This window comes from Malurus melanocephalus, unplaced genomic scaffold (genome assembly GCF_030028575.1).
Source record: "Malurus melanocephalus ecotype Western Australia unplaced genomic scaffold, MMel_1.1 scaffold_2881, whole genome shotgun sequence".
Taxonomy (NCBI): Eukaryota; Metazoa; Chordata; class Aves; order Passeriformes; family Maluridae; genus Malurus; species Malurus melanocephalus.
Window position 1 is genome coordinate 1,297 of NW_026626113.1, and position 3,812 is coordinate 5,108.

The 3,812-nt window shown below is 51.7% G+C and overlaps 1 protein-coding gene across 1 annotated transcript in view; it reads right to left on the reverse strand.

Moving 5' to 3' along the window:
- The window catches only part of LOC130587962 (nuclear receptor coactivator 1-like), a 7,973-nt gene that overhangs the window by 1,289 nt on the left and 2,872 nt on the right, over window positions 1-3,812 (reverse strand). Inside the window, exons 2-4 of the mRNA XM_057388926.1 lie at window positions 3,291-3,470; window positions 1,868-1,960; window positions 198-338 (exon numbers count right to left, since the gene is read on the reverse strand). Coding sequence (XP_057244909.1) covers window positions 198-338; window positions 1,868-1,960; window positions 3,291-3,470 — 414 coding nt within the window. The remainder of the gene's footprint in view (window positions 1-197; window positions 339-1,867; window positions 1,961-3,290; window positions 3,471-3,812) is intronic.

Sequence of the window (3,812 nt, forward strand, 5' to 3'; positions counted from 1 at the left end):
ATTCCCATTTTCCCATTCCCATTTCCCCATTCCCATTCCCATTCCCATTTCCTCATTCCCATTCCCATTCCCATTTCCTCATTCCCATCCCCATTCCCATTTCCTCATTCCCATCCCCATTCCCATTTTCCCATATTCCCATATTCCCATATTCCCATATTCCCATTCCCCCATTTCCCCCCGGGGCTGTTCCGTACCCTCCTGGAAGAGCTGTTTGGCGTAGGACGCCTGTCGGCCCTGCGGCTGGAAGAAGGCGTAGATGCATTTCCGGACCAGATCCTCCCATCCCGCCCGGCCCCCGGCGCGCAGCGAGCTCGTGTCGATGGAGATGATCTTCCCTGGAAAACGGGGAAATTCGGAATCGCGGGAATGGTGGGAAATGGGGAACGGCGGGAAATGGGGGAAATTCGGAAATGTGGGAATGGTGGGAAATGGGGAACAGCAGGAAATCAGGGAATGGCAGGAAATGGGGGAAATTCGGAAATGCGGGAATGGTGGGAAATCGGGGAATGGTGGGAAATCGGGGAATTCGGAAACGCAGAAATGGCGGGAAATTAGGGAATGGCAGGAACTTGGGGAAATTCGGAAACGCGGGAATGGTGGGAAATGGGGAAATGGCGGGAAATTGGGGAAATTCAGAAACGCGGCACTGGTGGGCAATTGGGAAATGGCGGGAAATCAGGGAATTCGGAAATTGGGGAATGGTGGGAAATCGGGAAAAGGGGAAATGGTGGGAAATGGGGAAAATTTGGAAACGCGGGAACGGTGGGAAATTGGGAAATTCGGAAATACGGGAATGGCGGGAAATGGGGAAATGGTGGGAAATTGGGGAAATTCGGAAACACGGCAATGGTGGGAAATTGGGGAATTCGGAAACGTGGGAACGGCGGGAAATTGGGAAAAGGGGAAATGGGGGAATGGCAGAAATGGGTAAAGGGGAAATGGGAAATCGGGGAAATTCAGAAACATGGGAAACGGAGGGAAATGGGGAAATTTGGAAACGCGGGAACAGCGGGAAATGGGGACAAGAGGGGAAATGGGGAATAGGGGAAACAGCAGGAACGGTGGGAAATGGGGAAAATTCGGAAATGCGGAATGGCGGGAAATCCAGAAATTTGCAAACTCAGGAAACGGTGGGAAATCGGGAAAAGGGGGAATGGTGGGAAATTGGGAGAAGAGGAAATGGGGGAATGGTGGGAAATTGGGGAATTCGGAAACGTGGGAATGGCGGGAAATGGAGGAAAGGGGAAATTGGGGAACGGCGGGAAATGGGGGAAATTCGGAAACGTGGGAAACGGCAGGAAATGGGGAAAGGGGGAAAAGGCAGGAAATAAGGGATATTCAGAAACATAGGAATGGAGAGAAATCGGCGTGGGGAAATGGAGAAAAGGGGAAACGGCAGGAAATCGGGAAATTCAGAAATGCAGGAACGGCATGAAATGGAGAAAAAGGGAAATGGCAGGAAATGGGGACACGGCGGGAAATCGGCATGAGGAAAATGGGGAAATGGCAGGAAATGGGGAAAATCCAGAAATTTTGTGGGAACAGTGCAAAATCGGGAAAAGGGGGGAAATGGAGAAACGGTGGGAAATTGGCAAGGCGGGAAACTGGGGAAATTGGGAAACAGAGGGAAATTGGAAAATGGGGAAACAGGAAATCGGAACGGGGGAGGCAGGAAAAGGGGAAACGGTGGGAAATGGGGACAGGGAAATTGGGGAATTCAGAAACGTGGGAATGGCGGGAAATTGGGACAGGGGATGGCGGGAAAAGTGGGAATAGGTGGGAAATGGGGAAAGGTGGTGCCCAGAATTCCCGGAATTTCCAGAATTCCTGAATTTCCTGAATTCCCGGAATTTCCCGGATGTACCTGTGGTGTCCTGTTTGGTGACGAAGGACTCAGCTGGGGCAGGCGCCGGGCGCGGGAGCCTCCGGGCGATGCAGATCAGGCACGACTGGAAATCTGGGAATGGGAAAATCCGGGAATGATGCGGAATTCCGGGGGGAAAATCCAGGAATGATGTGGAATTCCTGGGGAAAAATCCCAATCCCAATCCCAGCCTTCAAAATCCCAATCCCATCCCAATTAGGCTCCGGGCGATGCAGATCAGGCACGACTGGAAATCTGGGAATGGGAAAATCCGGGAATGACTCAGAATTCCAGGGAAAAATCCCAATCCCAATCCCAGTCCTGGCCTTCAAAATCCCAATCCTGACCTTCAAAATCCCAATCCCAATCCCATCCCATTCAGCCTCCGGGCGATGCAGATCAGGCACGACTGGAAATCTGGGAATGGGAAAAAATCTGGGGATGACACAGAATTCCGGGGGGAAAATCTGGGAATGACGTGGAATTCCGGGGGAAAAATCCCAATCCCGATCCCAATCCTGGCCTTCCAAATCCCGATCCCGATCCTGGTTCCTTTCTCAACCCTGGCCTTCCAAATCCCAAATTTCATCCCAATCTTGTCTTTCCAAATCCCAAATCCTAATCCAAATGGCAATCCTGACTTTCCCAATCCCAATCCTGATCCCAAATCCCAATTCCAGTCCCATCCCACAGGGACCGGGCACGACTGGGAATCTGGGAATGGGGGAAAATCCGGGAATGCTGCGGAATTGCGGGGTTTTGTTAAAGTTACACTCCCAAAATGAATCCCAGAATTGGAAGGGTTTTCCTGATCCCAATTCCAAACCCAATCCCAATCCTGTTTCATCCCATCCCAACCCCAATCCTCCTTCATCCCATTCTATCCCAATCCCACATTTCCATCCCGTCCCAACCCCAATCCTGTTCCATCCCATACCTTCCTGCATTCCCACCCAATCACAATCTCAATCCCATTCCAATCCAATCCAATCCTGTATTCCCATTGATCCCATATATCCCATAAATGGGATCCATCCCATAATCTCACCCTCTCCATCATCCCGGAACACCCAGGGCTGTGCCACAGTGAAACACTGCATCAGTTCATAGCGCTGCTGTGCCCCACCCCATCCCAATCCCATCGATCCCATCCCAATCCCATTGATCCCATCCCAATCCCATTGATCCCATCCCAATCCCACTGATCCCATTGATCCCATTGATCCCATAAATCCATCCCATAATCCCATAATCTCACTCTCTCCATCATCCCGGAATGCCCGGGGCTGTGCCACAGTGAAACACTGCATCAGTTCATAGCGCTGTCACACCTCGCCCCATCCCAATCGCATTGATCCCATTGATCCCATTGATCCCATTGATCCCATATATCCCATAAATGGGATCCATCCCATAATCTCACCCTCTCCATCATCCCGGAACGCCCGGGGCTGTGCCACAGTGAAACACTGCATCAGTTCGTATCTCTGTCGCGCCTCGAGGTTTTCGGCTCCGGCCTCGTCCGGGGGTCGCAGCAGCATCCGACAGCTGAAGGTGTGGCTGCTGCGGCGAGAGGGGTCCTGCGGCCAGGGGACGCCGTTCACTGTGGGGAAAAAATGGGAAATTTGGGATATAATATGGGAAAAATGGGAAATATGGGATTGGGGATGGATCCTGCGGCCACGGAACGCCGTTCACTGCGGAAAAATGGGAAATTTGGGATAAAATATGGGGAAAATGGGAAAAATGGGATTGGGGATGGAGCCTGCGGCCACGGAACGCCGTTCACTGCGGAAAAATGGGAAATTTGGGATAAAATATGGGAAAAATGGGAAAAATGGGATTGGGGATGGATCCTGGGGACAGGGGATTCCGTTCACTGTGGGGAAAATGGGGAAAAATATGGGAAAAATGGGAAAAATGGGGTCCTGCGGCCAAGGAACGC